Raw genomic sequence first — 15,262 nt, 5'->3', positions numbered from 1 at the left:
AAAAGCATCGCTTGTTGTATTCTTGCCTGTCATGTGGCTCGTTAAAGACACAGAGGCTGCCTCTACAAAAGGTGGCAACTCTAGTTTTCTACCGAGTCTGGCAGTCTTCACTGTGAGTAATTATAGGGGGATCAGGAGCTGAGTATGTAGCATGAAAATAGAATGAGATGCAATTATTCCAGGAAAGAAATGGGGGAGGGTGCAACATCCATGCCAGCTCCAGATTTTAAGGGCCCATGGACAAGATGTACTCTGTGGGTCCCCTTAACTTGAAAGAGGCAAAGTGTGGAAGCCAAAACATGGTCTCAGGCAGCTTCCAATCTTGGGGTAATACACTCAGAGCAGGTGTAGGAAACCTTTGGCCCATACAACTCCCATCAGCCTTAGCAAGCATAACCAATGGATCAGTAGTTCAGGAACTTCCGGAGGGCCAAAGATTCCTCACTCCAGAGGCATGATGGGGACACTTTCTCCAGTGCAGCCACTAAGGCCAAACCACCAGGCACAGGTGCAGGACCTTGTCACCCCTTCCCTTTCCCAAGCAACAGTGCCAAAGTAGCCTTCAGTCCCCTCCATGCATTTTCTATAGCAGGCTCACTTCTGCAAATGGAGCAAAGCTCGGAACAGCCGCAGCTGCCAACTTTAGCTTCTCAGAGTGGGGATGGGTGAATCTGTCAGCCTCTTAGTTTACAACAGTTTATTATGTTTATGTTTATTAAAGTCCTTGTGAAGATTCATTAGAATTTAAATGCAAATTTATCTCAATATACACATTTTTGTATGCAATTTTGCCTGATGTACACATTTTTGCAAAAAAGTTTTGCCTAATGTAATGCATTTTTATATCTTATTTCCCCAAACACCTGCATTTATCTACACACTTTGCAGTACAATGTGCAATTTTTGTATACGTTACTGTCTGGAGAAAATTCAGAGGAGTGTGAATTTTGAAGGCTGCCTGTGTTTTGGTAAGGGCAAATTAGGTAAGTTTGACTTTCAATGCAAACTGAATCAAATTCCCTCCCCCACCCCTTCTCCAAAGTGCCTCTGAGTCCCACATGGGTCCAGAGGCACCCTGAGTATCAAAGAGTGCAGGTGTGACTCTTTAAAGCTTTGCTCCATTTGCAGCAGCTCACGCACTGCAAAAATGCTCTTTAAGAAGAGGTAAGGAGAACTCCTTACCTGTAGCTGCCAGTGATCACGACTTCCCCGTCAACCAGGACAAATTTCTCCTTCACGGTCCCTGTGACCTGCTTCTGCTGTCTGCTTTGAAAAGTGCAACCCCGGATGACTCGGACTCTCAGATTCTAAAAAGGGGTTGAACAATTATATAGAAACAGCCACTACATTTTCCCTGCACTTCATTGTTCAGTCGTGTCCGACTCTTCGTGACCCCATGGACCAGAGCACGCCAGGCACCCCTATCTTCCACTGTTTTCCTGCACTACTTCTGGGCAAAAGGAATGCTTGCATCCCACTTACAAAACTTGAGTAATGAACTGGTGCTAGAATTCCCCCCAAACCAATTAAAAGATACCTGCTTTGCTGCTGCTGCTGCTGCTTCTTTTGAGGCTGCAATCCTGTACCCAGTTACCTAAGCGTATGCCCCATTGAATTCTGCATGTCTCACTTCTGAGTAGACTATACAGGTTTGCACTGTGTATCTAAAGAATAATAATGGTGGTATCCCTTCTGATGCACCTCCTTGGGGACCTCATTCCAAAGGCACCACAAACCAACCTTTGCCCCTATTATTTTAGCAAAGTCTGCTAGTGATTCCTTGTTTTTTGGAAAGCACAGAAGGTGAGAGTCAACTGAGATGCAGCTGCCTCTGCCTCTGGGGGTGGAGAGACCTGCACAGAACCAAAGCCCTCCCCATCTCACCTCTGTGTGACGGACATTAAGGCACGTTTTCTCAGCCATGGTGAGGAAGGAGGCAAGATGCTCTCTGCTGAGAATGATGTAGACGGGGACTCGGCGCCTGAGTGCTGCATCATACAGATCTAAGAGGATGTCGGGGTCCGTGAAAACATCCATGACAATGGCAATCACCTGGAGGAAAAAAAATTTGGCTTGTGGGATATATAACTAGACAGAAGTCATGCAATTTTGCTTTCAGAATTAAATATCCCCAAATCAACAGTGATGAGAGCCAAGTCAGGTGTGTGTGTTGTATGCACAGTGACTCGATTTGCATCCTTACTGTTGAATGAGCAAATATATCGCTGGCTTTTGTTCTGAGTCTTCTCCCTCCCTCATGAGCCTCCCCTCTGGTTGCTTACTGAATAAGGAAATTTGAGATTTCTTTCCAAGGCGGGCTTACAAAGAAAATGGTTAATTCAAGCATCTGGAATGCAAGTTACATCCATTTGTACTGGTGTTGCAACCCTTAAGTGATTGATCGATCAGATGCATATATTAAAAAGCATTCCCCTCTTCACTCTCACACAGGAGAGAATATCTCTTTTAAGATGGTGCCTGCTGCAACATATATGTACATTGCCTAAAGCAGTGTTGGGGAATCTGGCCCTGCAGGTGTTTTTTGACTCCAGCTTCCATCAGCCCAAGTCAACATGGCTAATGATGGGAGTTGTGGTCCATTACCATCTGGAGGTCAACAGGTTCCCCATCTTGAATCTAAAAACAAAATTATAATTTCTTTCACTAAACTGCCATTTTAACCTTGTACAAATTTGTATAGATTTGATTTTTGTATTTAATTTAATGAGATTTCAATTTGGGTGATAGTATGTTGGTACTGAAATTGATACTGTGTGTGTATACAGCTGGAAAGCAATACTTTGAGATTTGGATTGAGGACATAAAGATAGATGTGATTATAATACTAAGATGGACTGCATGTTTGCTTCTGACCTCTGTCCTACTTGCTGAACCTGTAAATCTGTAAATACACCAGTAAGAGAGCACCATCAACTCCCATCCTCTCACTTCCAAGGAAATTGATTAGGGTAAAAATGCTCTGAATTTCCCTCCACTTTGTGAAGGGGGAACACAAATATAGGAATGATGACAATAAATAAATAAAACCCTGCACAAACAAAAATGGCTCTCAGCATGTTTTGAGGAAACTCTCTAGAGGTGGAGTGGAGTGGAATTTAGAGCAAAATCCTGTATGTGTCTGTTTGGAAAGTAACTTTACCAAGTTCAGTGCTGCTTACTCCCAGGTTAGTGATTATAGGATCACAGTCTGCATCTGCTCAGTTGAGCTGCAACAGAAAAGTTCTCCCAAGTGGTGGTGTTTTAATTTAATTTCCCGAAGACAGAGAATCAATACTATTTGTGCCATTGTTTTTGATCCTTTTTTTATTGTGGATCACAAATCACACTCGCAATAGAGGGGGGGCAGTTTTAAGAGAGATGAGAGATAAAAAGAGAAACAGAGCGGGGGTTGTTGTGAAGTACGGTAATTATGTGGAAATGTATGTTTTAGAAATGCACCTTTGGCTAATGTGGCTATTCTCCTCCATATCCACAACATCTAGAAGGATGTTGCTACCTTTCCTCAGTACCTTGTTGGCTTGCTGGATGTATCTTCGCACCAGCTCCTTGATGTGGGGCGCTCCCTCTCCTGGTGGGTGGGTATAGACCTCCACACGGGTAATCCCTTTCCAAACGCTGTTCTCCGGCCACCCTAGCTCCAGCTCTGGAGTAGGCTCGTCCGAACGTCCAGGCCAGTAGCTGAGGCTTGATCCCTTGCCCCCGCGGCCACCATTGCCAATTCCACCTGGCGAGGGAGCCCGCGAGTCTGCTGCAGCTGCCTTCAGTTCCTGCAGCTCTCCATCTGACAGAAAGGGGCGCAGCTTTTCCTGGGAGACGCACTCCTTAAACGCCTCTTCGCCTTTAGCGAGCAGCGCTTCGAGGGCTACCCGCTGACCCTCACAATAATAAAATTCAGGGTTCGATTCCGTTACTTTAGCATACGGCTCTTCGCTCTCCAAGCAGAGGACCTGGGAACCTGCCATGGCCTTTGGGGAAAGGGCATTAAATTATACAGTACCCACAACTCTACCCTGTAACCAGAGCGGGCCTTTCCAAACCCTCTGGGTATGCAGCCATATAATCTTGCATCCTTAACCTAAAATCCTTCTGTCATGTCGAAAAAGAAACAGCGTGCCCTGCTCCTGCCTCTTTAACAGAACTTCTGTGTGTGGATTTTAGCCTCTGCAGCTGTTGAGGGCATAGAAATAAGAATGATCATTGTTCATGGGACAGCCCCAGTGGCTAATTCAACCATAACTTTCACCGTTTTCAGGTGACCTAAGCGCCTTAGTTTCACTTTCTAAACCCTGATGGCACACTGGATTATTCTAATGCTGGATACCAGGACTCAGGACCTCCTTCCACCCCTTGTCCAGTGAAGCCTAATGTTGACACTGCATCTCAGTTTACCACATCCATAACTCCTTATCACCTGCTCTCTATTTACATTCATATAGGCAACCCGTTTTCATGGTACGTGTCAAAATAGAGTTGGTGCCTCTAGATTCCAGATCTCAGCCTCACGAAGAGTATAATTTGATTCTAAAACCCTTTTAACCCTAAACACAATATGATCTACATCCAAAGGTATGAGTAACAGTAGTTATCCTGGTAATCACTGCTCAAAAAATATGTCCGGGGGTGGATGGGGAACAGCCGTAAAATACAAAACAAATGCCCAAAGTACTAGTTGTACTAACCAGTGCTAGAGCTGGTGGCGACACAACTGTTTGCCTGTTACTCTAGCATCCCCTTGAATCATAATTCAAGGTTGTGCCACCTTTACACAGGACACAGGACATTTACAAACAAAAATAATCTACTAGAGCTGTCACCCACTTCAGTTTGTGAATTGTCTTCATTCCCACTGGTGGAAATTATGGGAAATTCATTTGAAACTAAGAGCCTATGGAACAAATCTCTAGTTGGGCTATCAGCTCTCTTGTATGCAACTGGACTCCGCAATCTTTATGGGGGATGATGAGATTAGCAGAATGTGGGGCAGGAGGAAACTCTTGCTTAGTAGGCAAGGACTAAAGGGAACCAGCAAGCTGTGTGACACTTGGGTGGGCAGGGAGGTCTAGAAGGTTAGAACAGTGAGAATAATACAAGCTGGGCTCTCTGGTTGGGAGTTGAGCCTATTGGGTTTAAAAAACAGCATCCAAGAGCATAAATCTCCTAGGTTCTCTTGTTGAGTTTGTGGAACAGTGCATCAGCTGGCACATTATCTTGTCTTGCCAGGTAACCTTTTAAGGCACATCTCGAGAACAGTTCTTTCTCTGACGTCTTCTGCCAGTCTGTGCAATCCTCTTTTTTGCAGCTTCAGACGATTTTTTTTTACAAAAAGGAAATACACCTCCTACACATTCACAAAGCCAAAACCTTCTTCCCAGAAGTTCATTTGGAAAAACCACTACTCGTCCTTCCACTTGCAGACACTTTCCCACACTTGCAGAAAATGGCTGTGTGAGAGTGTAGAAACATCTCAAAATGATTAATCAAAGAGTTCCAACTTTCCTAGATGCAGTTGTTTCTGGTGAGAAGTTTCGTCTTCTGTTACAGGCCAGAAGTCAGAAGTTATCCTCACCTAGGCAATGAGAATATTCTGCACCAGTTATCTGCTAGGATGATTGCTATTTTCTGTGAATAAACAACTGGGTCTAGGTCACCCCAAAGGTGGAAATTCCCACAGTCCTTGACCAATGGCAGTCTGTCAGTTCCTGGAACAAGTGCCTTAAGCAGACCCAATGAATGAAGAAGAAATTAAAATCCCATGCCGGCCAGACTCTCCAGCCAATCAACCAGTGAAATAATATTCTGTTCTTAGCCTATGAGGATGAAGAGTGCATCCCTGCTGACTGGTGAATTAGCATTATGAAATCTTTCCTCCTTTTATCCAAGGAAGAGTTTAAGGCTGCCGATTCTTCTTAGCCAATCAGCTTTCAAGATTCAGCACTGGGATTTCCATCCAATGAACAGGAGCACATATCCTCTTTTTACCTGCTCAGCTTCTTAGATCTCAGCCATTCAGATGTGTGACAGGTTCACAACTGAACATATCTTCTGCAGGCTGATTTTCCTGTTATGCAGTGGGTGGGAATTGCTTTCCCAGGGAGGTGAGGAGGAAGCCATCAGTTTAAAGAAGGATGTCCTTTCACAGCTGCAGGTGCATCTCCTCGGCTGAATCGGGGGCCATCCCTTTGTACGGCCACAGTTCCTAAAGCATACAAGAAGAGTGGAGGAATAGTATAATGAGATTGTTCTGCTCGTGTTTCTCCAGAAGAGTGAAGGAAATAGTACTTTACAAGACTGTGGTGGACTTCCTTGAGAAAACAGCCACTCCTGTTTCACTGCCTGTCCAACCCAAGCCTGCCAGGTACATTAGGTGCCACACAGGAAATTGCAGATAAGATTATATTGCGTTGTTTATTTAGAACCCCACCTTTATGGTGAGTTAGAGGGCTCTATAGAAACCAAAGGAAGCAGGGACTCTTGGGTCCTCTACAAAGAGAGGAGGGTGTAACACACAGTGCAGTGGTTAGACTGCTGGGCTACAATCTGGAAGGCCCGGGTTCAAATGCCCACTCAGCCATGAAACTCAGTGGCTGACATGGGGCCAGCCACCATCTCTCAGCTTATCCTACCTCACAGGGTTGTTGAGAGGGTGAAATTAGGTTGGGGAGAACTTGGCACACCACTTTTTAGCTCCTTGGAGGAAAGTTGTGATATGAAAGTAATGATAAAATAAATATTAATTAAGGAGCCGTAAGTCAGGATGATTTTTTTTTTTAAACTGTAAGGCCATCAAACCATGTTCCCATGCCACCCATTCATTTCCAGAGAAAATCCTGGACTATGTCCACCCGCTTTAGAGACGCCACACTTTTCAGTCAGGAGTTTTCTCGTAATCTCTTTCTAAATGTCTGTGACAGGAACTGATGCAGTGATAGGGAAAGTTTGCCCAACCTGTTGAATTTCTGCCAGCTTTAAAAGCACAAGAGCCACCCAAGCAAATGGGGGAATGACAGGGAGGGGGGAAGCTGTGATTCTAATCCATTAAAAAGCCTCCCCCCAGGGTGACGGATTATAAGAAGTTGTAGCATAGATGCCGTTTACAATTGCAGAGAAGGCCAGCAACACAACTTCTGCCTTTGACACAACTATTAAAGGTACAGGGTCCCCTACCTATTTTACAACTGGGTCACATCACTTTCCTCTCCAGCAGCCTGTATTCTTCCATCCTTCCTTCCTTTCCTTAACTCTGTAGGACTCAAATCTCCCTTCTCCAAAAACACTTGAGACCTAACTTAATAGCTACTCCCCCAAGTTGCTTAGGTGTTGTTTTTCGCCTTTACCAACACAGCAGACAGCAGCTCCTTTGCGAAGGAGTAACAAGCAAAAACCTCATGCTCTCCACCTACCCTTTCTTCTAGGAGACCTCGCTAAACTATCCAGTTCATTCTTCCTTTTTCACACCGCATACCTGCTTGCTTGGGAGTTCCGGGTGTATATCCTCTTTTAAGTCCCCTGTTTATTGCTCTTCCTCATGAGAGAGCGAGAGATGCTGTATCCAGGACTGTGCTCAGAGGGTAGCCATGGAATGCCCAACCCTCTCCCTCTCTGTGTCCAAACCGACTTTTGGAGTTGTCTTCAGCAGCTGCCCTTCCTGAGCTTGTTGCCAGGTGGAGAGTAGAAGCAGCTCACCGATCCCGGAAGCCCAGGGATTGATTATTTGCAAAGCACCTGTTAGGAGTCTGGCTGCCAAGGTAGCTTAGAGGAATCGCCCTCCCCTGTAAGCAAACAATGCAGCCTGCGGAGAATTTTAATTAATGAGACAATTGCATACCAAGCAGGGGTGGGGTGGGAGAGAGGTGAGCTCTGGTTGTCCCCTTCATTTGCATGACTAGGAGTGTAGGCAACACCCCCTCTTTTCTCCTTGGCTCTTGGGATATCTGCATGATCAGATCACACTTGGAGCCGTGTCTCCAGACACAGGACATTTATGCACAAACATTGCTTTGGAGTGTGGGTGGTAATACGCATTTAGTTCCCATTTGTTGCACCTGTATGTACTGTATCCCTCAAAGCTGCATGAAGGTGATTGTCCGCTTCTCAAGAGCACTGATTGGCTGATTTCCGTGACGTCATTCTTTGTGAGTGATATAACTTCCCCTTTGTCCAAGTACCCATACGGTTTTGGAAATTTTTAAAATTTAATTTACATATCCTTAATTCTGCAGATGTTGTGTTTTCTACTAGTCAATGATTTGGTGGTTGTGCTCATCTACCATTTCATTATAAATTGTGAAAGGGCAGTAAATCGACCTCACTCCTATGCTCCACCAGTTTGGGAATTTTAAACCTCTTTGGAGATTGTGAACAGGCCATAACTTAATAGCAAAGCATCTGCTTTGCTTGGAGGTCCAGCTCTGAGGGCCTTCTGACAATTCCCTCACTGCAAGAAGTGAGGTTACAGGGAACCAGGCAGAGGGCCTTCTCGGTGGTGGCACCCGCCCTGTGGAACACCCTCCCATCAGATGTCAAGGAAATAAACAACCATATGGCTTTTAAAAGACATCTGAAGCAGCCCTGTATAGGGACGTTTTTAATGTTTGATGCTTTATTGTGTTTTTAATATTTTGTTGGGAGCCGCCTAGAGTGGCTGGGGCAATCCAGTCTGATGGGTGGCATATAAATAATAAAATTACGATGATGATGATGATATTGATGCAGAAGATTCCAGATTCAATTCCTGGCCTGCAGGTAAGGCTAGGGGACCACCCCGACTGAAATCCTGGATCGCTGCTGCCAGTCAGTGTAGACAGCACTGAACTAGAATGAGCAATGGTCTGGCTTAGATTAAGGCAGCTGCTTCCTATGCCCTGCTGTGCTGGAGTGCACATCTAGCCAGACTTTGTTTCTACATAGAAGAAAGGGATGAACAGTAGCAAAGCAACCAGCTTGCACTAATATGTCACTTATATGTGCAGATAGGGATAATGTGTTACGGTTATAAACAACTTTTGCAGAGACCTTTGCAAAGACAATGACAACATTACCAGCATTCTGGTCTCTCATGGGGCCTCCCCATTTCCCTTCTCAACCGTTCTGTCTGCCCAGGGAGATGTCCTACTACATAATTTGTTAATCAAATAGATCATCCTTTAAAATTTCTCTCTATCTCACACACACGCCTGTGTTTTGAATATATTTGGGCTCCATCTCTCTTCTACCTCCCTCCCACCCATCCCTTCTACACACAGGGTCCTTTCTCAGAGGGAGGCCACCAGGCTTCTTGCTTGGGTGCTGGCTATGTTTGCCCATCCCAGCAGATAGCATTCTGCAATAAACTGTGAAAAATTACAGCAATTTGCAAGAGCCCATCTGAGCCCAAGCCATGAATAACTTGAATGGGAGCTGGCTTTTCTGCCAATGTTCCTGGTGTTGAAAAAAACAAAAATTCTTCACATTTGGGGTTACTCACTGGCATGAGGAAGCTATGCCCTGATCCTAGTAGAAAGAACATGAGACTCTCTGTTTGTGGCTCCAAGGAGGTGGATAATTGTCAACACTGCATATCAGTTTACTCTCTTTGGAAAGAATTGCTTATAGATCTTCTGCTCAAACAACCACCACAGTCCTGAGCTTTTACTAAATGGCAAACGATAATGTTCAAATTGGGTCTGTTTGTGGTGGCAGCTGCAAAAATCAGATGCAATTTTGTTAAATTAAATCTGTGTTGCTGAGAAAATCATCTAAAGTAATCAGCTGCCTATGTTATTCTTCATTTGTTTTTCTAGTTGCGGTTATTTGCATCATTATGCCACCTGTCAAAACTGGATTCTTTCTATTTATTGTTTTTCTGTCCGAGTTATTTGTTACAGCAGTTTTTGCCATTTAAAACAAGGTGTTTGTACAGGCTGTTTACTTTGGGATTATTGCTCAGGTTTAATTTTATTTATTTATTTATAAATGCACTCCTACAATCTGTTTGTTTTCTGATCATTACTCTGGTTTAGATTGGTTTTTTTATTTATGGATGTATTTTCTGTCTGCAATCCTACAGGTGCATGGAGAGTGTTCATTGCCCTTGGGAGAGCGTTAGAAAGTTCAGGTTGAAAGTGTGTTTTGACTATATGCAATTTTGGTTTTATGCGCTATTCCCAGAACGTAACCCCTGCGTAAGCTGAGAGTTGACTTGTTTCTTTTGAACCAGCCTGCAATAAAAGCAAGGCGCAAGCATGGTTGTCGTTTACACACCTTAAGCAATAACATGCCATTATACTAGTTTTTGTCTTTCCCCCACAGATAAATGACACTGAACTCCAGTCCAGGCTCTCGTGGTCCCAGAATATTTCACATTTACATTTCAACCGTTTCCTTTCCTGGTACTTACTGGGTAGATATACACATGGCTGGGGAAAGGGGCGGGGATTGTGAGGTTAGACTGAGGGAAAGGAAATGCAGAAAAGTACAGACATTGTTAAGTAACTAATTAGCAGCAGCAATTTGCAAATCATAAAGTGGAGTGGCTGTACATGTCCCAGAATACTTTGCAACTCTCTAGGGCAGATGGTGTATAAGTTCCTCCACAATGAAGTTGATGGATGGCTGCAATGATAACTGGTTTTTCTGAGATGGGCTCCATGATAGTTATATACACAACATCCAGGATTATAGGCAGCATGCCAGAGAATACTGACTGCTGGAACAACAGGCTTCTCATAGGCATCCACTGACCGCTGAGGGAAGATAGATGCCCAGTTGGCTGGATCTTTAGTCTGATCCATCAAGCCTCTCCTTAAGTCCTTACGGCTTCCCCAAATGAAGTCTGAAACTCACAGACCTAAAGCACTGACTCCTTGCCAATGCTATAGGGGCAAAGAAAGCAGCATGACCTGTTCCGTAGAGATAATCTAACCAGGAAAATGAGAAACGACCAAACCCAAATCTGACCTTTAATCCTAGTGGTGGTGAAACAAAAATGTAAAACTATCTGGGAATCTGGAAGCATTTTTATTGAGTTTTTTCTTTTTTAACCAGCACCAGGAAGCAAACTGCACCCCCAGCAAAGGAAAAAACACACACTCCAAGGCAGGTAGAACCTGTTGTGTGAAATCTTTTCCTTCTACGGCCCCTTCCTGAATCTTCCAAGGAACTCTAGTGTTGTGGTTTCAAGTCATACATGGCCACTTACCATCCATCTTGCTGGACTTGGGGACTCTCTGCAAGGACTCACAAATCCAGTGGCCCCGCATTTGTTGCAGGATTTTTTTTGCGGAATTAAATTTATTTGGACAGCTGCATATTACTGCACAGCAGGGGTTTGGACTAGATGATCCTCAGAGTCCCTTCCAAATCTATGATTCTATTATTCTTAGTAAATCTTTTAGATGGATATTGGCCATTGGGATGGACGCTGCCATATAATATAATGCCATATAAAATGCTTGTACCGAACCACCATTTTAATTTAGAAGAAGAGGAGTTTGGATTTGATATCCTGCTTTATCACTACCCGAAGGAGTCTCAAAGCGGCTAACATTCTCCTTTCCCTTCCTCCCCTACAACAAACACTCTGTGAGGTGAGTGGGGCTGAGAGACTTCAAAGAAGTGTGACTGGCCCAAGGTCACCCAGCAGCTGCATGTGGAGGAGCGGGGAAGCGAACCCGGTTCACCAGATTACGAGTCCACCGCTCTTAACCACTACCAGCAAATTGCAGAAAAGCAATGCATCAGTAGCCCTTAAAGGCTTTAGCCATGTTAATAGGCAGGGAAAAGTGCATGACCTTTGGTGTCTAGCTATCTGGCACCCAGATTTAGCACATCACACACACACACACACACACACACACAAAGTATAATTAACTCGCAAAGGAGCCCAACTTGCCAGCTGCCTTCCTTTGATCTAGCAGTTCAGGTGTGGCAGGAGTTATTTTCATGAGTTTGCAGCAAGACTGTCCTAATTATGAGGCGGGGTAAAGGCACTGCAGGTAGAAGACTGTAGCAGCAGTAAATTTTATCTCGAATATGCATCTCCTGGGCCCTAACTTTCCCAACTCTAGTGGAGGGGGGGCATAACATTCAAAATAGCACCGTGGGCATGCTTACTGCTCAGCACTCCCAGGTTTCCTAGAGCAGTGATTTTGTTAAAAAAAGCCGCTTCCTTGAAGCAAATATAAGAGATGGGCAGGCAACAAGGTATGGGTGGGAGCAGTGGCGTAGCGTGGGGGGTGCAGGGGGGGCTGGCCGCACCGGGCGCAACATCTGGGGGGGGGGCGCGCTCACACTTGCAGCTCTCTGTCCCTACTAAAATCCACGGGTTAGGGGGCGCAAATTACTTGCCTTGCCCCGGGTGCTGACAACCCACGCTACGCCACTGGGTGGGAGAGTGAGAATACGAGACAGAGGAAGCTTTCAGACTGTCACTATTTCTGGGTGGGATTCAGTCACACACCAGCAAATTCAGGTTGCAAAATTATAGCTTATTGGAAGGGCTTGTGCAACAAATCCCCTTCTCCAAAAGATCGGTCTTTTTGCAGTAAGGAATGTGAGCGGGAAATGCACTGGAAAGTGCGCAATAACATTGAACCTCGAAAACAAATCAGAATGAAAACTCATTAATTAGCCACTATTGTCTCATCTCCCTGAAAACAAATCAGAATAAATGCTCAATAAAGCAGGTTGTCTGGAAGCATCTAGAGGCTGGCTCGGAAGAGTCAGGACAGAACAATGAATGGCTGTGGCTGTACCCAGATCTAGATCTGAAGCTTTCTCTGGAGGGATACTCCTAAACATTTTGTGAAACTAAATTTGGCCTTATTGAGGGGCAGTATTTCAATATGAGTAGGAAAATGAGAGGACCCCTCAACATTTTTTTAGAAAACACTGCAGCTCAAGCCCCAGAGAGACCAATTTAGGCCCAGTTCATGTTTTACCGGTGCAATTTGGCATTGGCGGTGGAAGCAACCTTGCTGTTGTTATTGGCGGTGGTGATGATCCGTCTTTACTAAATTTGTACTTTCACCACGAAGGGCTTGAGGCGATTTAGGTAAAGGTAAAGGTAAAGGTAAAGGTACCCCTGCCCATACGGGCCAGTCTTGCCAGACTCTAGGGTTGTGCGCTCATCTCACTCTAGAGGCCGGGAGCCAGCGCTGTCCACAGACACTTCCGGGTCACGTGGCCAGCGTGACAAGCTGCATCTGGCGAGCCAGCGCAGCACACAGAACGCCATTTACCTTCCCGCTGGTAAGCGGTCCCTATTTATCTACTTGCACCCGGGGGTGCTTTCGAACTGCTAGGTTGGCAGGCGCTGGGACCGAACGACGGGAGCGCACCCCGCCGCGGGGATTCGAACCGCCGACCATGCGATTGGCAAGTCCTAGCCACTGAGGTTTTACCCACAGCGCCACCCGCGTCCCATTTACAGAATTTACAGAAGGGTAAATCAAAACAACATTAAAAGCTATGAAAACCAACCCAAATAAAACAAAGAACAATGAAAACACAAAAAGGGACAGAAAGACAACAGTGACAACAGACCCAGACTAGCAACATGAAAGTGTCCATGTCTGTGGAATACCAGAAGGAAAGGAGCCAAGCACACAGCTGATGGAAGGACATCCCACAGTTCTGGGGTGGCAACCGAGAAGGCCTTGTTTATTTGCATGTAGTAGCATGACCTACTGCTGCAAGATGGATCCCCTACCAGACAGCAGAAGTTTGGGGGACTGCTGTATGCTCAGCCACCAAGTCCTGAGAACCAGACCTCTTCTTTTTCACCTTAGGGCGTGTTTTCATAGGGCTATTGACACAGAAATGTTGAGAAACAGAATCAAGGGAGTAGGCAGGCCTAACCAAAAAGGGTTCAGTAATTGACGATGGGATTATGCCTGTCTCCTTAAGCATTTTAGCATGTCGGTAGTGTCTGTCATTGAAGCAACACAAAAACGTTTCCTCAGGGTAAAATATTGTGTGAACATAACCAGAGAAAAGATTGGCTTCTTGGGCCTCCAGAGGGCTGCTGAAAGGAGGAGGAGGTGGAGAAAGAGGAAGTGGAGAAAGAACTGGCACTAAATCCAGGGCAGGCGCTACCTAGCTGTCAAACGCCCACGTGCCCATGATGGCAAGAAAATTGTCCTTTCAATGGCACTTCCTGCTAAGACCTGCCTAATTTACTTCTCGCTACAGGATCTGAAGACGTGTGCTGAAATTTCTTGAGATGAAAGGGGAGAAGGGTGGGGGGGAATTGATTTCCCCTGTGGAGGCAAACGAGCTAGGCCCAGCCCTGTTCCTGGGGTCTCTTCCCACTCCTGTCCTTGTGCAACTCCTCATGCCAGCATGGCATGGGGAGAAGTAGGTAGCGAACAAGAAAAGAGGCCCTGTTGGTTACCGTGGCACTCCCATCACCATGGAAACTGGATGATATTGCACACACTGGGAAACATCAGCTAATTGAGCAAAATTACCAATACCCAGCCCCCCTCCTCCAGGCGGGATAAACTCAGGGTGGGAGTGAGGAATCCAATGTGGAACTTGCGAAAAGCAGGGATCCCTCGCCTGGCATTGCCATGTGGCTGCCTCTGGGCTGGGGGCGGCTGTTTATATGCAGAAAGAGTGTCATGAAATGCGATCTGGGGCCTTTCCTGTCTCAGAGAGATGGCTGCAGTCCAGGGTTGGCAGAGAGGCAGCCTAGGAAGAGCAGGGAGAAAGCCTCGGGTTGGAAGATTGGAAGGGGGGGGCAGTGGATGTTGCTTACATGTCATATTTGAGGGTCCAACGGAGAAGGGCAGGCATGGCGACTAGGCTGCAGCCTTTCCTACCCGGGCGCCTCAGCGGATTCACTCTGGGAGCCCTTGACCTGAAATGTTGCAGCTGCCCTGCAGCCTGGAGCTGATCAAGAAGAGATCAACGCAGTGCATTTTCAAAGGTTACCCAGGCCCCCCAGGGGCACAGAGTCTCTCAGTGCAAACAGCCGATTGTAGCTGCCATTCCAAAAGACAGTTTTGCAAGCGGGGGAGCGTTAGGGGAAGTTCTCTGGACAACACTTGTATGTTGGGGGCCATCTGTAGCTAGGAGAGACAATGTTTTTCAGCAGATAAATGTACTTCCCTCCTTATGCACAGTCTGGATGGGGTGGGGAATCGCACAGCAGCTCAAGGCAAGGAGCTGGCAACATCTGTGAGCATCAGATGCCATTTTGCCCTCTAGACTGGCACCATCCCTATGTCAAGCCGGTACCAGGATGTCAATTGACTTATCT

General features: G+C 45.7%; 1 protein-coding gene across 2 annotated transcripts in view; it reads right to left on the bottom strand.

Moving 5' to 3' along the window:
• Positions 1–14,857, bottom strand: part of FAM83E (family with sequence similarity 83 member E) — a 28,463-nt gene extending 13,606 nt beyond the window's left edge. The window contains exons 1-5 of one of the 2 annotated variants that reach the window (XM_083582130.1): positions 14,759–14,857; positions 7,484–7,810; positions 3,531–6,217; positions 1,885–2,052; positions 1,183–1,307 (exon numbers count right to left, since the gene is read on the bottom strand). In XM_083582130.1, the coding sequence (XP_083438256.1) occupies positions 1,183–1,307; positions 1,885–2,052; positions 3,531–3,983 (746 nt within the window). In that variant the 5' untranslated portion in view covers positions 3,984–6,217; positions 7,484–7,810; positions 14,759–14,857. Of the gene's footprint in view, positions 1–1,182; positions 1,308–1,884; positions 2,053–3,530; positions 6,218–7,483; positions 7,811–14,758 lie in introns of those variants that run through there. The other variant, XM_083582131.1, reaches the window with a different exon arrangement.
• Positions 14,858–15,262: the final 405 nt, after the last annotated feature.

The sequence above is a fragment of the Podarcis filfolensis genome (assembly GCF_964270895.1).
Source record: "Podarcis filfolensis genome assembly, chromosome: 13".
NCBI lineage: Eukaryota > Metazoa > Chordata > Lepidosauria > Squamata > Lacertidae > Podarcis > Podarcis filfolensis.
The sequence above is the reverse complement of the archived record's forward strand: the minus strand, read 5'-3'. Positions and strand labels throughout refer to the sequence as shown.